Raw genomic sequence first — 21,280 nt, 5'->3', positions numbered from 1 at the left:
AACTGCAGAGGCAAGTGTTGCTTGCTGTCGTTTTATATCCAAGAAAGCAGGATACTGACAGATTGTAAACAGGCAGCTCACAGGGGTCTGTCTGTAAGGCCACATAAGCATTCTGCTGCTAACTCCTGCGACTTGCCATTTGTTTGTGCGCCCTCCTTGTCTATCCCCTCTTTTGCCTGCCAGGGAAAGATATGATGTCCAAACTGTTTATGAAATGTTTCAGAGTAGCAGCCGTGTTAGTCTGTATCCACAAAAAGAACAGGACTACTTGGGCACGCGTTTGCCTCAACCCCTCAGACAGAGACAAACATCTACAAGATCGCGATCAAGCGTTCTTACAACTACAATGCCCACCTGCTGAAGTGAAGAAACAGATTGACAGAGCCAGAAGAATACCCAGAAGTCACCTACTGCAGGACAGGCCCAACAAAGAAAGTAACAGAGCGCCACTAGCTGTCACCTTCAGCCCCCCAACTAAAACCTCTCCAGTGCATCATCAAGGATCTACAACCTATTCTAAAAGACGATCCATCACTCTCACAGATCTTGGGAGACAGGCCAGTCCTCGCTTACAGATGGCCCCCAAACCTGAAGCAAATACTCTCCAGCAACCACACAACAAAAACACTAACCCAGGAACCTATCCTTGCAACAAAGCCCGTTGCTAACTCTGTCCATATATCTATTCAAGGGACACTATCATAGGACCTAATCACATCAGCCACACTATCAGAGGCTCGTTCACCTGCACATCTACCAATGTGAAATATGCCATCATGTGCCAGCAATGCCCCTCTGCCATGTACATTGGCCAAACCGGACAGTCTCTACGTAAAAGAATAAATGGACACAAATCAGATGTCAAGAATTATAACCTTCAAAAACCAATTGGAGAACATTTCAATCTCCCTGGTCATTCAGTTACAGACCTAAAAGTCACAATATTACAACAACAAAACTTCAAAAACAGACTCCAACAAGAGGCTGCTGAATTGGAATTAATTTGCAAATTGGACACCATTAAATTAGGCTTGAATAAAGACTGGGAGTAGATGGGTCATTACACAAAGTAAAACTATTTCCCCATGTTTATCTCTCTTCCCCCCCCCCTCCACACCTTCTTGTCAACTGCTGGAAATGGGCCATTTTGATTACCATTACAAAAAGTTTTTTTCTCTCCTGTTGGTAATAGCTCACCTTAGCTGATCACTCTCATTATAGTGTGTATGGTAACACCCATTGTTTCATATTGTGTGTGTGTGTGTGTGTGTGTGTGTGTGTGTGTGTGTGTGTGTGTGTGTGTGTGTGTGTATCTTCCTACTGTATTTTCCACTGCATGCATCCGATGAAGTGGATTTTAGCCCACGAAAGCTTATGCTCAAATAAATTTGTTAGTCTCTAAGGTGCCACAAGTACTTCTGTTCTTTTTGTTTATGAAATGTCTCCCTAAAATTTCTGTGTAATCAGACACTGGTCCAGGCTTCATGGTTTGTTTACAATGCAAGAGACACCAGCATTGCTACTAAGCAACTGAACTGATAGGGTTACATATTGGTGAGTATTTGTATAGAAATAAGCACAATGAATATTCTAAATGTTTCAAGATTTTGTATACGAAGTATATTTAGAACATGTAGTTACAGCTCTTTTAAAAAACTAGTTTCATATCTGGCTATGTCAGAAAGCTGTTTACCAGTGATCTTAAAGTGCTTGTTCCACCAATTGAAATAGATAGACGTAAGGACATGTTTGGGCATTTTTGTGTGTTGGTTGGTTATTTCTCTAGTGTGTTTTGTAAGCAAGAATGGTGGCAATATTTTCCTACCTTTTAACATCTGTTACTCAATTGTGTGGAGATTGTACCTTGTTTTGTTTGTTTGTTTTTCTTCTTTATGGCTTGCTACAGAGTCGAGAAGTATGGGTATGGTGGGTTGAGCTATGGGTGAAGTGCACTGACCCTGGGGGACAGGCTGTCTTTAAACCAACCAGCTTTTTAAAATACTGTGTTTAATTGGCATGCAGAGCGTCTTTAGAAAGATTCATATCCACAAATACCAGACTAAAACTGTTTCTGAAATAGAGAAATCTGGATCCGTCTCCTCCACTGGGCCATTTTAAAAGCATGGCAATCTACTACAGGGGTTCTCAAACTGGGGGTCGTGACCCCTCAGGGGGTCGCAAAGTTATTACATGTAGGGTTGCGAGCTGTCAACCTCCACCCCCAAATCCCACTTCACCTCCTAGTGTTAAATATTTTAAAAAGTGTTTTTAATTTATAAGGGCGTGTCACACTCAGAGGCTTGCTCTGTGAAGGGGGTCACCAATACAAAAGTTTGAGAACCACTGATCTAGTAGGCCATTTGTTACAACTCATAACACAAGAATGGCAATACTGGGTCAGACCAAAGGTCCATCTAACCCAACAGTGACCAATGCCAGGTGCCCCAGAGGGAATGAACAGAACAGATAATCACCAACTTATCCATCCCCTGTCGCCCATTCCCAGCTTCTGGCAAACAGAGGCTAGGAACACCATCCCTGCCCATCCTGGCTAATAGCCATTGATGGACCTGTCCTCCATGAATTTATCTAGTTCTTTTTTTAACCCTTTTATAGTCTTGGCCTTCACAACATCTGCTAGCAAAGAGTTCCACAGGTTGACTGTGTGTTGTGTGAAGAAATACGTCCTTTTGTTTGTTTTTAAACCTGCTACCTATTATTTTCATTTGGTGACCCCTAGTTCTTGTGTTATGAGAAGGAGTAAATAACATTTCCTTATTTACTTCTTCCACACCAGTATTGATTTTATAGACCTCTATCATATTTCCCCCCTCCCCTTAGTCATCTATTTGCCAAGCTGAGAAGTCCGAATCTTTTTAATCTCTCCTCATACAGAAGCTGTTCCATATCCCTAATCATTTTTGTTGCCCTTTTCTCAATCTTTCCCAATTCCAATAGATCTTTTTTGAGATGGCTCGACCGCATCTGCACTCTATTAGCATCTTGTCATAACTTTTATTACCCTGCCTGTCTAAGCCTTATGAGGAGAAATGATATCATGTGTAAAATTAGCAGCTAGGTATGTAGGGCTATTTAACTTATATTTAGGTTGATGCATTTGATGTTTAGTTTTTCTCTCTCTCGTATAAAGGCTACTAGATCCAATAAAAAATAAACAATTTTCTGTAATAGGAGTGTACAAATAGTGTGTGTAATAGCTAAATCTGGTAGTAGTTTAGAGAACAATCAAGATGGAACTCACTCCTCTCTCAGAGAGAAGGTGTAGTCTGTACTTTGAGAAGGGGATTGGGAGTCAAGATTCCTGAGTTTTTTATTACTAGCTCAGCCGCAGAATTGCTTTATGTTTTTTGGGCAAGTCGCTGATCACTATTGGTGAAGTGGAGATGAAACTGCTTAAATTCATTTTAGGAATCATTTTAAGATACACAGATGGAAGATAGCTATATACGTTCTTGGTGGTGGTGTTGTCTTATACCTTTGCCCCTCAAATAGCTGATGCTTCAAAATGTAACTCTGCTTTTGGTATTCATTACCTGGAGACTGTGGAACAAACATGAACTTGAGCAGAAGAGCTTTAAAATGTATTTCTGTGGAAACTGTATAACCTTAGAGGGGACCTCTACCATATCTGGTGGACTTTACTACCCTCCGTGTTTAATTATGGAGAGACTTACCAACCCCTTTCCCAAAAAATGACACTTTGGAGATTACCTAGCTATATGGCATTTTTCATTTTAAACTAGCTCTCTGGTCTATAGCCTACATTTTTCAAAATGACTAGTGATATTTAGGTGCCTACGTTTTTGGGTGTCCAACTTAAGTCACTTTTAAAGGAATCTGATTTTTCAGAAAATGTTGGGCACCTAAAATTTAGAACCACTTACTCTAGTACCTAGAGACTAATGTAACAGTTTGCAAACTAAGAGGGCAAATAAATCAGTTCACCACCCAAACTCTCTGCTCGCCATTCCTTTTAACTTTGTGTTAAGAAACACTTTTCCTTGTATTTAACCAGGGTAACTAATGTATTCATAATGCATATCTAGATTATTCTGATTGATACTCTCGCACACAATTTTATCATTTTGTATCCACTACTGTTTTCATCTTTAAGAAAGCAATAAAATATATAGATAAAAATTACTGTAACCAATGCTTTCTTCTACAGTGCAGATCTGTCAAAAGCACTCTCCATATATAGTGTAACAGAATTGAAAAGAATTTTTTGACCTCTAGGGCTTCATTTCTGTCCTCTCCACTGTAGCTGGGATTCATGCTGACATGTTCCTTTTCACGTTGGTATCATCCTAGATGATGATTTCTTAATGTCATGCAAGGCTAGCAGAACCATGGCCTTGTAATGTCACTGGAAGGCATTCTGTAGAGAGACTTGTAGGTTAACAGAAATCGCCACACTAGTTAATGTCTTTACACTATGGTTTCAGCAGTTGTACCGTGAAGGTATATACAGTACAGTAACTCCTCACTTAAAGTCGTCCCAGTTAACGTTTCAAGTATGAGGAGGTAGCCGTGTTACTCTGTATCCACAAAAACAATAAGGGGTCCGGTGGCACCTTAAAGACTAACAGATTTATTTGGGCATAAGCTTTCATGGGTGAAAAACCTCACTTCTTCAGATGCATGGAGTGAAAATTACAGATTACGTTGCTGATCAATTAGGGAACATGCTCATTTAAAGTTGTGCAATGCTCCCTTATAACGTCGTCTGTCATCCGCCTGCTTTGTCCACTGCTTGCAAGAAGAGCAGCCCGTTGGAGCTAGCTGGTGGGGGCTTGGAACCATGGTGGACCGGGAGCCCCCCAGCAGCTCCCCATTCCCCTAAGTTCTCTGTGCGGCAGCTGCCTAGCAGGCTATCAGTTGCTGGCGGTTCAGCTGTCCCTCCCTCCACTGGCATGTGCTGCTCCTGCCCTCTGCCTTGGAGCTGCTCCCCGGAGCCTCCTGCTTGCTGTGCGGAGGGGAGGGGAGAGAGGGGCTAATGTCAGGGTATCCCCCTTCCCCCTGCTCCTGTACCCCGCTTACCCCATCTTCCATAGAGCGGGGGGACGGGATGACACGACAGGGCTCAGGATGGAGGGAGCTTCCTGGCAGCAGCTGCCATCTCCGCTTACTGATCTACTTAAAAAGGCAATGTACTTAAAGGGGCAATGCGCACGCACGCACACTCTCTCTCTCTCTCTCTCTCTCTCTCTCTCTCTCTCTCTGTGTTTCTCTGTCTGCCATGCTGTCTCCTCTCCCTCCATTCGTGCTGCCTTGTAGAGTGTGAGGCTACCTTAACGACAATCAGCTAACCCTTGAGGCCTCAGCCAATTGCTAGATCATTATTTAGCAGTAAGGCATTCCCTGGGAAATATCCCACCCTCTGACTTCACCACCTCAACCAAGCTTCACAATCATCATCGCTGTGTACCAGTATTAAATTTTGTTTAAAACTTATAGAGTGTGTGTGTGTGTGTGTGTGTGTGTGTGTGTGTGTGTGTGTGTACACCTCTACCTCGATACAACGTGACCCGATATAACACGAATTCGGATATAACGCGGTAACGCAGTGCTCCGTGGGGGGGGCAGGGCTGCGCACTCCGGTGGATCAAAGCAAGTTCAATATAACGTGGTTTCACCTATAACACGGTAAGATTTTTTTGGCTCCCGAGGACAGCGTTATATCAAGGTAGAGGTGTATATCTTTTGTTCGGTGAAAAAAATTTCCCTAGAACTTAACCCTCCCTATTTACATTAATTTTTATGGGGAAATTGGATTCGCTTAACATCGTTTCGCTTAGTCACATTTCTCAGGAACATAAGTACAATGTTAAGTAAGGAGTTACTGTATACTGTAAACTGCTTCTGAAGTCCCTTTGTAGAGAGGGAGAGCTATCTAGAGGCAGTAAAATGGATCATTCTGGGTTGAAATTTGATGCTTAGCACTGAAATGTGAAATCCTGATTTGGAGAGGGATGTGGGGATGTTCTTGGTGTCAGTATTTAATTTCAGTATCTGCTGCATTCCACAAAGTTATGATCTCTGTTAGAAAGCTAAACTGATTTCTTTTTTCTCGTACTGTTTCAGAAGTGTGTTGGTCTTGTCTCAGCATGACTTGAGCCTGTAGTGCATTCTTTATAATGATTGTTAACTTGCAGTATTTCTCACACTGAGTTAGGAGGAAACCTACCCTTTTAAAAAATTTTCCTGTATGCACCTTCTGGCAGAGGCTACTAAGGAATTAAAGTACTGCCAGTCTCTATAGAAGCACTTTACCAATGGTGTCCAGTACAAGTGAAATTAATTAGTGTGATTGTAGTCAACTTCTCCTCACTGGAAGCAGTGTTTGTTTCAGTCTTGTGAAGCATGCTTGTTTCATCAACTTCTGGCCTGAACATAAAGAAGCAAGAGGATAAAGTCTGAAGTTAGTTTTTTTTTTTTTTAATTACTTAGCTGTGTTATTTAATAACATCTTAAATGCTTGAAACTGAAGAGATTTTAAAAATCTGATTCTAATCACCTTTGTATGTTGCTCTGTTTACCTTTTACCCTTTCTTCTGATTGTATTATGAAATTAGACTGGTCAGTTAGTTTCGCTTAACTGACCAGTTAGGCGAAACCAGTTGGTTTCATTTCCCGTTTCTCATACATTAGAACAATGCTACAGAACTTGGGTTGCAAGCACACTCTAGAGGAGTGCTTAGAAGTGGGAGGGAAAAACTTGGAACTTCCCCTGCCCTCTCCACCCCCCATTTTATTCTGTATAAAGAAGGCATGAGCGGTTATTGCTTTTTCAAAAAAGAATGGACAGGGGTGTTTCTTGTTGCATTGGAATTTAAGGTTTTATCTATCCTCCAACTCTATGGTGACTGGAGATAAGTGGTGCCATCACCAGAGTCACGTGAAAGTTGAGCAATTGAGCGAGGAAGGGCTGTTTAGCTACACTATTCAAAAATGATTTTTGGTTGTTAACATGTTTAATTTCAGTGACTGACCATCATTTTGGAGATATCTTTAATAAATACTCAGCCCCCATACCCGTTTAATAAAGATGTGAGAGCACACAGTATACATCTTCTGAGACATTGTGGAAGTCAATAGTATGCAAGGCTTTAGGACAAATTTTGAAAGAAACAATTAAGAAAGACATGGATGTAAATGGAAAATGAGATAAAATGCAATATGGGTTTACCAAAAATGGGTCATATCAAACTAAACTGATTTTTTGATGATTAATTTCTTAGATTAGGTCTACCACATTTTCCTTGTCTATCTTGACTTCCATAAAGCATTCATATGGTGACACATGGGTAATTATTATTAAAGATTAAGAAAATAAGCATTAATACAAGTGAGGAAGTAGCTAAAGGGGGAGATAACAATGGGTTGTGCTGAAAGGAGAATCATCAGCAGGAGAGACATTTCTTATGTAATTCCTCAATGATCAGTCTTGGGACTGAGTTTGCATGTAACATGGTGGCAAGATTCGTCTGCTAATTTACCTTACTAACAGGTGTTAAAACTTAACCCAAAAAACCTTTTTAGCTTTTTTTTCCTGGAGGAGAAAAAAATAAGCAGGAGACCCCACAAAGTCTTTATGAAATTAAACATGTGATCCATTTCATAAGCATTCCTCAAATGTAAGAAGGCTCATAATCAGGGCCGGCGCTTCCACTAGGTGACCCTAGGCGGTCGCCTAGGGCGGCAGGATTTGGGGGGCGGCATTTTACCGTCCTCGGCAGAAATTCGGTGGCAGGGGGTCCTTCCGCTCCAGGTCTTCAGCGGAAATTCGGCGGCGGGTCCTTCACTCGCTCCGGGACCCGCCACCGAAGTGCCCTGAAGACACGGAGCGGAAGGACCCCCGCCGCCGAACGCTCAGAGGAGGTGTGCTGCCACCTAGGGTGCCAAAAACCCTGGCGCTGCTCCTGTTCATAATGACAAGCTTGCAGTCCTGTAAGCAGAACATAATAGAATAATGCAGTTCCCTATCTACTAGCAATCTAAACCAACTACTCTTGTTTCTGGCACTTAATAATGATTTATTTACCAATTTATTAGGCTTTTCAGGACCCCTCCCCTCTGACAAAGTTTTTTGATAAAACCAATCTAATGTGCTAAAACATGCTGAGTTGGCTGGACAGGAGTTGCAGGTCTCTTAAAAATTGACAACATCCTGAATTCAATTTTTCAGCCTTCTGTGATTTTTACTTACAGTTTTGCACCATTTTTATTCAGTGACCTGTGACAGAACCTTCTTCATGAATATGAATCTGTGTTTTAAACATTGCATCTTCAGTTATTAAAGAAATAATTCCAAATTTTGTTCCATGAGCCATGTTTCATCCTTTTCTCTTCTTGACTCAACTTTTGACCTTTGTACAGTAGAACCTCTGTTATGAACACCAGAGTTAAGAACTGACCGGTCAACCATGCGCCTCATTTGGAACCGGAAGCTGCAATCAGGCAGCAGCAGAAACCAAAAAAAAAAAAAAGTACAGTACTGTGTCAAATGTAAACTACTAAAAAAATAAAGGGAAAGTCTTAAAAGATTTGACAGGCTAAGGAAACTCCTGCTTGTTTCATATAAATTAAGATGGTTAAAAGTAGCATTTTTCTTCTGCATAGTAAAGTTTCAAAGCTGTATTAAGTCAGTGTTCAGCTGTAAACTATTGAAAGAACAGCCATAACGTTTTGTTTAGAGCTAGGAACATTTCAGAGTTACAAACAACCTCCTTTTTTCCCAAGGTGTTTGTAACTCTGAGGTTCTACTGTGTTTAGGATCATTCATGTTAGCCAAGTAACAGATCTCCATAGTTCATTTTAATAGCTTTTTATATTTTTATCCTTGTGTGGTTCCAGTTTTGATAATTAGATCAAGCAAGACTTCGGCTGAGATTAAGGCCATGTCTACATTAGAGTTAAGTCGACTTAATGTAAGTTGACATCAAGCCTCCAATTAAGCAAGTTGATCTTGCATGTCCACACTACGCTCATTGTGTGGCGGAGTGATCCTCACTAGCAGGGCTTGCATCGACACACAGAGCACTGCACTGTGGGTAGCAATCCCACAGTGCACGTAGGTGAGTGGAATTTTGGGTTGGGTTTGCAATGCCTTATGGAGCCAAAACATTGGCGTGGGTGGTTATGGGAACATAGCGTTAGCCTCCCATGATGGACTTACCTATCTCCCTCCCGGAAATCAATGGCAAACAAACCAAGCCTTTTTCTCACCTTTATTTGTAAGTGTGGGTTACCCGCATGTACGCCATAGCATGATAAGCATGGACCCTGCTCAGCCGTACACTGTTTTTGTGAAAAGAACGAGGAGTACTTGTGGCACCTTAGAGACTAACAAATTTATTTGAGCATAAGCTTTCGTAGGCTAAAACCCACTTCATCGGATTCATGCAGTGGAAAATACAGTAGGAAGATATATATACACAGAGGACATGAAAAAATGGGTGTTGCCATACTAACTATAAAGAGAGTAATCAGTTAAGGTCAGCTATTATCAGCAGGAGGAAAAAAAACTTTTGTAGTGATAATCAGGATGGCCCATTGACAAGAAGTTGTGAGTAACAGTGGGGGGGCGGAATTAGCATGAGGAAATAGGTTTTACTTTGTGTAATGACCCATCCACTCCCAGTCTTTATTCAAGCCTAATTTAATGGTGTCCAGTTTGCAAATTAATTCCAATTCTGCAGTTTCTCGTTGGAGTCTGTTTTTGAAGGTTTTTTTGGTTGGAGTATTGCGATTTTTGAGGTCTGTAATCAAGTGACCAGGGAGGTTGAAGTGTTCTCCGACTGGTTTTTGAATGTTATAATTCTTGACGTCTGATTTGTGTCCATTTATTCTTTTCCGTAGAGACTGTCCGGTTTGGCCAATGTACATTACTGATTACTCTAGTTATAGTTAGTATGGCAACACCCATTTTTTCATGTCTTCTGTGTATATATATCTTCCTACTTTATTTTCCACTGCATGCATCTGATGAAGTGGGTTTTAGCCCACGAAATCTTACGCTCAAATAAATTTGTTAGTCTCTAAGGTGCCACTCCTCGTTCTTTTTGCTGATACAGACTAACGCGGCTACCACTCTGAAAACTGTTTTTGTGAGCATTACAAACAACTCGCGCCTTCTCCTGCAGTATTTACACAGCTGATACAGGAGCCGCCGGATGGAACAATGTGATACCATGCAAGCAGCCCTGCTGGAAGACCTAGAGCAGAGCAATTTGCAGTTGCTGGCAACAGTCACACATCACCTTGACATGGTTGAGAGCTTTTTCTGGGCCCAGGAAACAAGGGCTGACTGGTGGGACCACATCAGTATGCAGCTATGGGATGACAAGCAGTGGCTGCAGAACTTTTGAATGCATACGGCCACTTTCCAGGAACTGTGTGAAGAGCTTTCCCCAGCCCTGAAGCGCAGCAATACTAAAATGAGAGCTGTTCTGACTGTGGAAAAGCAAGCTTCCACAGAGCTATCGCCACTCACAACACCAGACTGTCAGTGGGGCATCAATTTGGAGTGAGTAAATCTACCGTGGGATCTGTTGTGATCCAAGTTTGCGGGGCCATCAACAGACTTCTGCTAAGAAGAGTAGTGACTCTGGGAAACATGGAGGACATAGTGGATGGTTTTGCCGCAATGGGATTCCCTAACTGCAGTGGGATGATAAACAGAACACATATCCCTATCTTGGCACCAGACCACCTTGCCAAAGAGTACATAAACCTAAAGGGGTACTTCTCAGTGGTGTTGCAAGCACTGGTGGATCACAGGGGCCATTTCACCGGCGTCAATGTGGGATGGTCGGGAAAGGTGGTGATGCGAGAATCTTTAGGAACACAAATTTGTTCAGAAAGCTGCAAGCAAGGACTTCCTTTCCAGACTGCAAAATAACCATTGCTGATGTTGAAAGGCCAATCGTGATCCTGGAAGACCCAGCCTACCCATTGCTCCCATGGCTCATGAAGCTGTACACAGGCAGCCTGGACAGCAGTAAGGACTGGTTCAACCATAGGCTGAGTAAGTGCAGAATGGTGGTGGAATGTGCCTTTGGACGTTTAAAAGGTCGCTGACATTGTTTGCTTTCACGGATGTCTAACCCAGTAAGCAATGTCCCCATTGTTATTGCTGCCTGCTGTGTGCTCCATAATATCTGTGAAGCAAAGGGAGAAAAGTTTCCACCAGGGTGGGGGGTTGAGGCAGATCACCTGGCAGCCAATTTTGAACAGCCAGACATCAGGGCAATAAGAAGAGCACATTGAGGGGCTCTGCGTGTCCGTCAGGCTTTGAAAACCAGTTTCATCAATGAGCCAGTGTAATGTGATACTTATCTGTGTTGTTCCTTTCCAAATTTTCTCCCCTGTAAACTCCACCCCCACCACCCGCTGTGTGTTGAATGAATAAAGAGCCTTTTCTCCTCAATCTATTAAGTTTTATTATACACGCAAACACACAGAGACAGCAAAAAAAAGTAAGATAACGCTGTGGGGGGAGAAACAAGGAAAGTTTGCTTACAGATGCACGACAATAACAATCAAAGGTGTGGGAATGGGCGCCTTCTGGTCCTTGTACCCTCCCCGGTGTTGAGTGCAAGGGATACTGAAATTCTTTTCCACCCCCCCACCCTTGCCTGACAGGACGTTTGGGGGAGGAGAATGTAGAACTGGGCGATGAGGGCAGCAGGTTCAGCATAGGCAGCAGAGCGACTCTAGCATCCAGCTACCTTTCTTGACCCTCAACCAGATGCCTCAACATGTCTGATTGCTCCTTCGTAATCCGCAGCATCTCTTCCTGCATGGCACGCTCTTGTTCCCTGCATGATCTCTTGTCCTCTCTGTCCATGTCCAGGTTCTCGGCCAGTGTAATCCTCCATACTCTAAGCGCCATCCTGTCACTCTCAGAGGCATACATTAACGTACCGAACATGTCCTCCCAATTCTTTTTCCACCTTCTAATCTGGGAAAGTCTCTGTCCCGGTGTGGAGGATGCGCCGACGGACAAGGTTTCAGCTGCAAGGAATGCAAAGCACAAGGGTCGCGTTGACCGTGCGTATATTGTTTCTGGTGCAAGGTTAATTTTTTTGTATTAAAAATCAAAACAAAACACCCCTCAGTACACTTCACTGCAAGCCACAATGTAATCACAACCGTTGGTTATTGCAAGAGTTGGTTTGCTGCTCCAGCCATGGTGAGTAAGGCATGGGCAAGAGGTCTTGTGCTGCTGCTTTTATGAAGACATCCTCGGAATCACAGGTTGGAACTTGAGAAAAGCCCCCTGTCCCTTAGCAACCTGGATGGTGCTTGAGGACAAGCAGCAGAGTAAAGCCCCCCCAATAGTTTTATTTTAAAAAAGCAGCACCGGGTTGGGGCCAGGGGAAGGGAGACAAACAGGAAGCTGCCACTTCTCTTCTCTCCGCCCCCCCCCCCCTTTTTTTCTTCTTCAATGCTGCACTACACAGTGATCCCTTCCAACCACAGCCATGGCACGTTTGGGAAAGCGTGGTTGTATGACCCAGTTTTCACCAAGTGGGGCGGATTACTTGTTGAATTGTTTGCGGTTTAAGGGCTAGCATTGAAAACTTTCCCCGTTTCCCCTAGGTGACCCTGTGCGATATCACTCTCCTGAGGGTAACAGAGGCAGCAAGGGAGCAGATGCTGCAAGTGTCTGGGTACGGACCTGGTCCTTATGCTGCAATGCTGTGTGCTGCCAGCAGAGTTAATACTGGAGTGGCGTGGGAAAGTATCCTACTGTGGTGGATGAAATAAGGCAGCCCTTCCCAGAAACCTTCTGCAAAGGATTGCAGAGTACCTCCATGAAAGCTTCCTAGAGATCTCCATGGAGGATTCCTGGGCTATCCCCGTGCACATAAGCTGTCGGAGAGCACCCTCTGTGTAGCTGGAGTGGCCACTGATACCCACTACACTTACTTTTTTGTTCAAATTAAACATAAAAAATAAAAGCATGTAATGTCTACACTTTGATTGGAAATGTTTACTCACCAGAGGTGCCTTCCACGGCATCACGCTCTGCTGCCAACTGGTCCTGTGAAGGGATGGGCTCCAGGGTTAAAAACAGTTCTTGGCTGTTGGGGAGAATGGATCCTAAATCCTATCTCCTAGAACTGGAAGGGATCTTGAAGGTCATCAAGTCCAGCCCCCTGCCTTCACTAGCAGGACCAAGTACTGATTTTGCCCCAGATCCCTAAGTGGCCCCCTCAAGGATTGAACTCACAACCCTGGGTTTAGCAGGCCAATGCTCAAACCACTGAGCTATCCCTCCCCCCCCCCTTGCCTGCCTCACATTCTCCTCCTCCTCATCTTCCTCGTCAACAATGTCCTCTTCGTTGTTGCTCAAGGTACCCAGGGCTCCTGAGAGGTATCGACGGAGACTTTCGGGGTAGCGGTGGGGTCACCGCTGAGAATCGCATGCAGATCCTCATAAAAGCAGCATGTCTGTGGGGCAGAACCAGAACGACTGTTTGCCTCCCTTGTCTTCTGGTACGCTTGCCGAAGCTCCTTTTATTTTCACGCAGCACTGCTGGTGTCCCCTATGCCCCGCACAATCTTAGCATAGATGTTCGCGTTTCTTCTGTTTGATAGGAGTTGTGCCTGTACAGACTTTTCTCCCCACCCAGCAATAAGATCTGCCACCTCCTGTGTACTCCGTGCTGGAGCGCTTTTGCGGCTTTAGGGCTTCATGATCAGATGTGCTGGTGAGCTCTCCACACTGATCAAACAGGAAATGAAAATTCAAAAGTTCTCAGGGCTTTAACAGGGGAGAAGCTGTTTCCTGTGTACCTGGCTGACGTGCAGTGGAGTTGAAAGTGCTCTCCAGAGAGGTCACAGTGGAGCACTGTGGGACGACACCTGGAGGTCAGTTCATTAAAATTACACAACGCCATGTCTACACTATCCCCATGTCGACCCGTGGATGTCGAATCAAGCGCTCTGCCTCTCGTGGAGGTGGAATACAGAAGTCAACTTTAGTGGCCACTTAGGTCAGCGGAATGGACTTGGTAGTGTAGACACATACATTATTAGATCGACTTAATGCAGTTTATGTCAACCTAAGTTTGTAGTGTAGACCAGGCCTGAGAGAGTAGTGTCATCAGCCTGTGATCTGTCCAGTCCCTCCAAAACTAGTTTCAATTGCTCTTGTAAATTTAGAACCTCGCCATGGAATTGCTTGTTGTGTGAGAGATGCTATGTTTTGATCAAAGTAGTCCACATGCTCAATGCAAATTTCAATATACCGTTGTTAAATACAACTGTAGAGACACAATCTTCCTGAGAATTCCTCTGAATGTCCCAGGAAAGCAGGGACATCAGTCCTTCTTTTTCAATCAACCATGAAGCTGATGGTAGTTACAGAATAACACGCGCATCTGCAGCATGCTGTAGGACTGTTAGGTGGTGGTGTTGAGAAAATAAAGCCTAAATAATTCTGAACACCCGTATGTCTGAAGATTAAGTCCATTGGGTCCCTATTGTGCTAGACCCTGTACAATCAAAAGCACACCGTTATTTTCTTTATGCAATCAATTTAGTAAGATTTTTCTGTACCTTTCTTTGCGTTCTTCAATGGCATCTTCGTGAAGTTGGGCACAATATTGTATACTGTTCTTTTCACACACAATCAATACCATTATGAAGGAATGCAAATTCTCCTGTAAGAATGCTTGTAGCTGTTTTTGATCAATCATCTTGCATTAATGTGGATGCTATTTCTTTTACTACTTCATTTGAAAAATCAGGCAGTGGACCTGCAATTTTCAATCTTTCCGAAGGAGTGAATCGTGGACAGTTCTTTAGTTACTTATTTAAATTGCTCGTTTTGTGCCACATTGAAGTTGATGCTGTTAGCATAAAAAAAAAAAAGTCCAAGTCACTTGCTTTTCAGTTGTGGTTGGGTTTTTTAATGATCTAATCAGACTGATTTTTTGTCATATTTTGGGTGTCTAATATGGCAGACACTGCTACTGAATGAAACTAATCTTGAAGAGCTGCTGGAAGCCTGGAACAGGGACTTAAATTATTATATGGGTTGTCTTTGATTACAGCAGTGATCCTCAACGTGTCTCACTTGAGGCTCATCAAACATATCCATATTTTGTTCTTCTGCTTTACTAAGCAGTTTTGTTATGACACATTTGATCTTGAATAAGCTGACTTTCTGCACTTCTTAAAATGAGCCAGAGTCCCTTTTTAAGCTTGTTACTTAACAACTCTTGACAATTTTTACATTGCAAGAATATTTTTATTGAATACAGTAGAATTCACTTATTAGCAACCTGTTGGTTCCCAGCAAAAAAGCTGATATATATCTAAACGTTGCCAGTAAGAGGAAAATAGATTTGCATGGCTGCAGCTGGTGACGGAAGCGCTAGGGTGTGCTTTCCCTGAATGCAGCACTCAATCCTGCCTGCTACTGGTGGTTGGGATGTCCCAGCACTTCCTTCCCTGGCTGCAGCCCTGCAGACTTGACTGCAGCTCGAAGGGAAGGCTGTGAGTAGGGCAGCAGCACGGTTTGTGGGGCTGCAGCCAAGGAGGGCACATCCCAGCTCTTCCATCCCTGTCTGCAGCCCAGGAAGGAAGTGCTGGGATTTGCCAAACCCAGGGCCCAAGTACAAGAGCAGGATGCAGCACAGAGAGGTACTGTGTAGCCCTCTGGATCCCCAGCATCTGGGCTTCAGCCCCCTGTCCCTCTGTTGCCCTGCCTGCAGCCTCAGGCAGGTTTGTAGGGCTGCAGCCAGGGAAGGCACATCAAAAAGTTGTGAGTTGGATCCTGGCAACAGGCATGTGACTTAAGTCCCATTAACATTAGAGTCGGTGGGAAGGGATCGGTTCCCAGCACAATGTTGCTATTAACCAGTTGTTAATAATAGGATTATTATTAAGCAGCGTCCACTGTGTAATCAGTTGCTTTTGTTTTACCGCTTCCTTCAACTTCAGAGATGTTAAATCAGATACATTACTAAACACTAATCTTCGGTTCACTCTGTTGACCAGCAGCTTCCATATTTACTGCAATTAGAATGAGAAACAACTGCATAGTGAATTCAGCCATATGAAAACTGAAAATAAAGCCAGCTTTAAATAGAACTATGGTTCCAAGTGCCCTGACCGCCTTCCGGAAGCTTATAGATCCTTGCAAAGCAAGTCCTTGTAACATTTCCCACTCCCCTCTTGTGAACATTCAATAACAGTTGAGTCAACAAACTGGCCACACCCCCTTCTCCAGTCACTAGTACCTCCATCCCTTTTCTCTAAATTTCTTGTTAGTTGTATAACTTTCTCATTGTTTTAATAAGCATAAGAACCACCCATATGTCATTACCACTTCTCTCTTAACTTTTCAGAATAATTTCAATCTGTGAATGAAAGCTAGATCCTATTGTTTCTAGTACACCTCTACCCCGATATAACGCGACCTGATATAACACAAATTCGGCTATAACGTGGTAAAGCAGTGCTCCGGGGGGGCGGGGCTGCGCACTCCGGCGGATCAAAGCAAGTCGATACAACGCGGTTTCACCTATAACGCAGTAAGATTTTTTGGCTCCCGAGGACAGCATTATATCTGGGTAGAGGTATATTAAAAATAAAACATTGAAATGTGTTAATGCAAATGTTTATGAGGTAAAGTTTTGGTGCACTTTTTTTTTTTAATGAATCCTCCCAACTCCCTAGGGTCCCCCCTCCACACAAAATAAGAGAAAATCCTAATTAAAACCTAGGGGGTGCAAAACAAGTGGGTTGTTCATTTACAGAACAATTCTGGGTTTTTTCACAACCCTGTACAGCAGCTGAGTAAATTCTGCTGATGACTCATGGTAGTTGTGGGTTGTGAACTTCACCAGCATATAAAGAAGGGGTGTGTGTGTCCGTCCTCTGTCCGTCCCTCCCTCCCTCCCTCCCTCCCTCTAAGCAAAGGGACCAGCTGAGTTGTGAGAGAAAGGTTAGGCTGAAGTTTTTTGTGGTGTTGGTGCTTCAACCACCAATAAAGCCAAACCCCACAATTGGAATAAGTTTGGATTATGTACTAAATTGTGTATGTTCTACTCAGATCAGGAACTCCATTTCTCACACTGCCGTATATCAGTTTGGGACTGTGCCAGAAGAAAAATGAGAAATAAATGTCAGGGACCTTAATCGATAGTCTAGGAGAATAATAGAATCATAGAATATTAGGGTTGGAAGAGACCTCAGGAGGTCATCTAGTCCAGATGAATAACAATAAATCCAGATCAAGCAGGGAGTACCCTACTCTAGTCTAGGGGTAGGGTCCATATTCTGGTTTTGTTCCTATCGAGAGTTCATCTATTGAAAGCATGAGTGAATATGGTCTTTGTCTCAGATTTCCCTCTTTCTAAGCATATGTCTACACTGCAGTCAGAGGTGCAGTTGCAGCTTGGGTAGACATACCTGTGCCAGCTTTTCCCATATCTACACTGCTAAAAACAGCAGTGTAGATACGCTGTTGGCGTGCTTGTATAGCTCATGTTGGACCCTGGGTATGTACTTCCATTGCTAGTCCACGCTGAAGCTCATGCCACTGCATCTACGCTGCTATTTTTAATAGTGCCGATACGTCTACTCAAGCTGCAATCACACCTTGGATGCTGCGTAGACACCCTAACGTGCTTCTGTCTAAAGGTGCTGAAAGGAGGGGGTGAGTGTGACTTCTTTGTTTTGTTTTTACTCTGAGTAAAATGTCCTGCAAGTTCTAATGGAATTGCTATTTTCTCCTTTTTGGGGGCCAGGTAGGGTGAAGACAGCATAGCTAGTTCTTTCGCTGAATTGTGAAATCCTGTTTAATCTTCAAACTGGCGATGTCAAGGGTTCCGAGTCCTCCTCCTCCGGCAGAAATGTCGAGTGGACCTGTAGCAGAAAGCTGGTGCTACACTCAGGTAAATTCACAGTGTGCTCAGATGGTCAGAGTTTACTAAGATTACACCATACAAAAAGAAGCTTGGTGATCTAAACAAATGTAGAGCCCAGGTTTTCAGAGGTGAAAGTCTAATGATCAACTAACTAAACCAATGCAACTAGGACTACATCAGATTTTAGTTACAAATATTTAGACTGCTCCATCTCTAAACTCACTGTTTTTTCTTGTGGATTTGTCTATGAATGGAAGCAGCATGGCTGAGTCAGGTCAGAGGGAGGCTAATGTCACTCTATCTCCTTCCTTCCTTCCTGTCTCACTTTTATGTAACTTCCCGAGGTAGACTGAAAAAGTTGTGATGGTCCATTTTGGACATGCAGCTATTATAGAATTAGATTCGTTTTTGCTTCCCTTGGGTTACTTTTCCCACGCACGAGAGGAAGTCAAGTGCCTTGGCAGAACCCTCCATAGGTTGCTGTGCAGTGCAGTCATGGGTGTGGGCAGATCTTAATGCTGTCCTTGGATTAGTAACATAGTGATGAGGTTATTTCAGTTCTTTCCCTCTATCTGCTCATTGTGCACAATCATGACCCTGAATTGCTTCCTTGTTTTGAACCTTCAGATTAAGGTGGTAAAGTTTTCATACATGTGGACCATAAACAATTTCAGCTTCTGCCGGGAGGAAATGGGTGAGGTCATCAAAAGTTCAACCTTTTCATCAGGAGCCAATGATAAACTGAAATGGTAAGAAACATAGCAGAAGATAGTCACCCAGCATATACAAACTGTAGAGATAAGTTAATGCCCATAGCACACTGGGATACATCAAGCGTATCTAAACTGCAGAGAGGTCCTGGTTCCCTTGGGCACATACAACATACACTCAGGGAAAATAGAGTGTTGCCTTGGCACAGTGTTTGGGTGCATACAACATAGACATCAGGATCTGTCTCTGAAGTTTAAGGTCTTTATACTTTGCTAATGGAGACCATTAATAAGTACGGTAGCCCTTTCATGATTTTGAATTGTCTTGTAGACAGATTCATATTTCTGGACCTACCTGAGTGCCCATATAGGATATCTAGAAGAAATATCACAGTATTCTTGTTTTGTTTACTTTAGTCAGTGATCAGCGTAGCAGAACTTGTTTGCTATACACTTTATTGTGTAAACTTTATAATACTCTTCCATTGAAAGCTGTGAATGCCTTGCCAGAAAACTGTTCTTAACATCTCATGCAGATGTCTATTTCTACAGGTGTTTGCGTGTGAACCCTAAGGGCTTGGATGAAGAAAGTAAAGATTACCTGTCCCTTTACCTATTATTGGTTAGCTGTCCAAAGAGTGAAGTTCGTGCAAAGTTCAAATTCTCCATCCTCAATGCTAAAGGAGAAGAAACAAAAGCAATGGGTATGTGTAGCTCTTATCTGTTCGGGTCATTCACTTGTGTTCTATGTTTGTTCATGCTAACAGCGCTAGCATTTGTTTGAATCAACATATCTGTCTTTCAGAGAGCCAGCGAGCATATCGATTTGTACAGGGCAAGGACTGGGGATTCAAGAAGTTCATTAGAAGAGACTTTCTCTTGGATGAGGCCAATGGACTTCTTCCAGACGACAAACTCACTCTCTTCTGTGAGGCAAGTCTCTCTGTTCAGCTGTAATGCTAGCAATTCTGTTGGCTTCAGATACTCACAACTCTCTTTCAGGATTGGTTTTTAAGGAGTCACAGGTGGAATCCCTGTGGGGGAGGAGTGTTGGCTATGTTTGCAGTGCTGTATGGATTATTTTTTTTCTTTTTAATTTGTGACTGACTACAACATTGCCACTTCATTTATTTTTGGTTACTGTGTTTCTGAGGTCACCTGCACAGGTAAAGGACAACAACCAAACACATTCAGATGCTCCTTGTCATTCCAGTTCTGGTTCTATATGATTTAACAACACATGATTTGACACTCACTGGAATAGTAATCAACTTGAGTTGGTTTTTTTTGGTCCCAAATACTTGATAATGTAAGTGGGTCCATGAAGAAATTTGGTGATGGAGCAGATGTAATCTGAAGATTCCTAAACTTACCCAACATACCTCACTCTTACAATAGGAAAGGTTTCTTTATAGCAGTGTGCGGTTTTTGATTGTTAAATATATACCTTGCTTGTGTACCTAAGAACTTTGTAGAGGAGACTAAGGGTGTCCTAGAGTAAAACCCCAGATACCTGTCTGAGCTGAAGGGAGAACTTCAGCTAATGACTGATTATTGCTCAGTTCAGTGGGAAAATGTTCAACCGGCTAACTACTCAGGAAGGGCTGTCATGATGAGACAAATCCAGTGTTCATACTGACCAGAGACTCCCCTTGTGAATTAGAGTGCATTTGAATTAAAAACCCCAATTGTTTGGGACTGTAGCGGAGCAAGAACTGCACACCAATATCTTGAAATTGAAAGATGTAGCTATCCCTTTTGGAGTTCAAGAATAAGCCACATGGATAGTATGTACCTCTGAGGAGGACACAGTGGTGGTAATTTATGTAAACTGTCAGGAACGCATTGAACAGCTCCTAGACTGATTATGAATGGCTTGAAATTTTGCTCTATATGCAAAAGGACATACTCTTCCAGAGCCTATGCTTGCAACACCAAACAAGTAATCTTTTGCTATTGACCTGGCTCGTGAGAAATATTTTTTTGGAGAAATGAAGGATTTCCAAAAGTGTTATGAAGACCCCTCTCAAAAGAGTACATTTAGGGAGGGTCTCTTTAAAAGTGCTCAGTGTTGTCCTAGTTCCAAACATTTTACCATTAACTTCAGTTGGAGCATTAACTTGAAAGGGAACAAACTTTAGGCTAATACTGAGAGCATTAGAAAATCCTACTTCTAGTATATTACACGATCTGTATTGTGTTTGCTCAGTGAGATTTTCAAAAGTGCCTCACTGATTTAGGAACACAAGTTTCATGGACTTTCAATGGAACTTCTGCTTTTAAGTCACCAAGGTACTTCTGAAAATCCCAGCCTCAATGTTGTGCATCCAAGAGTATCTCTGATAAGAAATGGGCATTCCAATTATTCACTAGTGAGATTTAGAAAAGGGTTTCTTCTTTTAGTTTTCTAAGTTTTCTGAGTGTGTTCTAGCCTCCCTGAGGAGAAGAGTGGGGAATTTTCAAGTGGGTTCTCTGTCCTCTAGTTTCCTGTTTTCTGTGGGCAGTATCTTAGCTACAGCTATTTGGAGGCCTCCAAATCACTGTAGAGCCGTAAACCAAAAATGTCAGACCAGGATACCTAAAGTTAGGAGCCTAAATTTCAAATCCCTTCTCCATTAGGCAGAGGGAGGAATTGAACCCAGGTTTCCCATGTCCCAG

General features: G+C 42.9%; 1 protein-coding gene across 26 annotated transcripts in view; it reads left to right on the top strand.

Moving 5' to 3' along the window:
• SPOP (speckle type BTB/POZ protein) overlaps window positions 1-21,280 on the top strand; it is a 47,135-nt gene that overhangs the window by 16,346 nt on the left and 9,509 nt on the right. For 8 of the 26 annotated variants that reach the window (XM_008162674.4, XM_008162662.4, XM_065577337.1 and 5 more), the window contains 4 exons: window positions 17,793-17,939; window positions 18,540-18,661; window positions 19,175-19,326; window positions 19,428-19,555. In XM_008162674.4, the coding sequence (XP_008160896.1) occupies window positions 17,862-17,939; window positions 18,540-18,661; window positions 19,175-19,326; window positions 19,428-19,555 (480 nt within the window). In that variant the 5' untranslated portion in view covers window positions 17,793-17,861. Of the gene's footprint in view, window positions 1-12,627; window positions 12,699-13,385; window positions 13,903-17,611; window positions 17,702-17,792; window positions 17,940-18,539; window positions 18,662-19,174; window positions 19,327-19,427; window positions 19,556-21,280 lie in introns of all 26 variants that reach the window. The other 18 variants (XM_024100836.3, XM_065577346.1, XM_042844502.2 and 15 more) reach the window with 5 other exon arrangements.

This window comes from Chrysemys picta, chromosome 24 (genome assembly GCF_011386835.1).
Source record: "Chrysemys picta bellii isolate R12L10 chromosome 24, ASM1138683v2, whole genome shotgun sequence".
NCBI classification, from domain to species: Eukaryota; Metazoa; Chordata; order Testudines; family Emydidae; genus Chrysemys; species Chrysemys picta.
This window is presented reverse-complemented; position numbering and strand designations above follow the sequence as displayed.